Source organism: Meleagris gallopavo, unplaced genomic scaffold (assembly GCF_000146605.3).
Source record: "Meleagris gallopavo isolate NT-WF06-2002-E0010 breed Aviagen turkey brand Nicholas breeding stock unplaced genomic scaffold, Turkey_5.1 ChrUn_random_7180001880326, whole genome shotgun sequence".
Classification (NCBI taxonomy): Eukaryota; Metazoa; Chordata; class Aves; order Galliformes; family Phasianidae; genus Meleagris; species Meleagris gallopavo.
Genome location: NW_011144565.1, coordinates 1 through 1161, shown reverse-complemented (window position 1 = coordinate 1161; position 1161 = coordinate 1). Strand labels below are relative to the sequence as shown.

Sequence of the window (1161 nt, the reverse complement as noted above, 5' to 3'; positions counted from 1 at the left end):
GTTTGGGGTACGGCGGTGCCAAAGGATGGGGGGAGAGGAGGGAGAAGCGGTACGGGAAGGGTTTGGGGTACAGGGGTACCAAAGGGGGAAGAGGTGTGCGGGTAGTTTTGGGGTACGGCGGTGTCGTGCTGAGGGTTTTGGGGTTCCCAGGATGGGGTGGCACTCACCTGATGGAGGAGGCGTTAGTGACACAAACTTCTCTCGTCTTTGGAGCACAGCTCGGAGGCCAGCTCGGCTGCCTGCAGAAAGCGGGCACAGGGTCAGGGCTGTGGCAGCACCCAGACAGCCCCTTCCTATCCGAGCCCCCCCTCAACCCACTCCCCAATAAGAAAAAACACCCCCATACCTTCAGGGACAGCAGGGTGGCCTCCGAGGAGTGGTCTCGCCCCTTGGCCCCCTCCTCCAGCACGATCTGCAGGTCGAAGATATAATCGATGACGTGCTGGAGGATTTCCACCTGGCTCAGCTTGGTGCCCTGCGGGATGCCCGGCACCAACTCCCTCAATTTGGAGTAGCAGTCGTTCATATCGTACAGCAGATTCATGGGTTCCTCCAACGCCGGGCTCTTGTTGTTGCTGCTGCGAGCGATGGCCAAACTTTGCTCCGAGAGGCAGCAAACGGCCTCGTAACAGCTCCTGACCGACCGCACCGGGCTGATGGCTTTCATGGTGGGGGGTGGTCGGGGTGGGGGGATGTCGAGTCTGATGAGGCTGAGCGTGGGACCACCGAGAATTTCTTCACCCCTCGGATCCTCGCTCCCGGTTCTTTCGTTCCCGGTTCCTCCCACCCCTCCTGCTCCGAGCACCCGAACCTCGCTGGCGCACTGGGGATGGGACGGCCCGCCGCTGCCGTCTATATGGGCAGCCCGTTAACCACGCCCCCATTGTATGCAAATAACCCCAACCACTCCCCCTTTTATGCAAATAAAACACCAAACCCCACCCATTCATGTAAATGAAGCAAAAGGAACTCCGCTCCCCCCTCTTCCCCCCCCCCCGATGACCCTTGGTGGCCCCATGGGGACAAGGGGACACAGCCGCGCTGATCCCATCCCACCCCACAGCATCACCCCAAACCCCCCCCCATCACAGCGTCACCCCACTGCCCCCACCCCACCACTGCAGGCCCCTCTCCCCCCTCCATTAGACCCCCTTCCCCCCC

At 61.7% G+C, this 1161-nt stretch overlaps 1 protein-coding gene across 1 annotated transcript; it reads right to left on the bottom strand.

The window, feature by feature from the left end:
• Positions 1–25: 25 nt before the first annotated feature.
• Positions 26–844, bottom strand: ID3 (inhibitor of DNA binding 3, HLH protein). The gene is made up of 2 exons (XM_003214034.4): positions 347–844; positions 26–239 (listed from the first exon to the last, which is right to left on the bottom strand). Exons 1-2 carry the CDS (start codon positions 665–667, stop codon positions 183–185), a joined length of 378 nt encoding a protein of 125 aa, XP_003214082.2. The 5' UTR covers positions 668–844; the 3' UTR covers positions 26–182.
• Positions 845–1161: the final 317 nt, after the last annotated feature.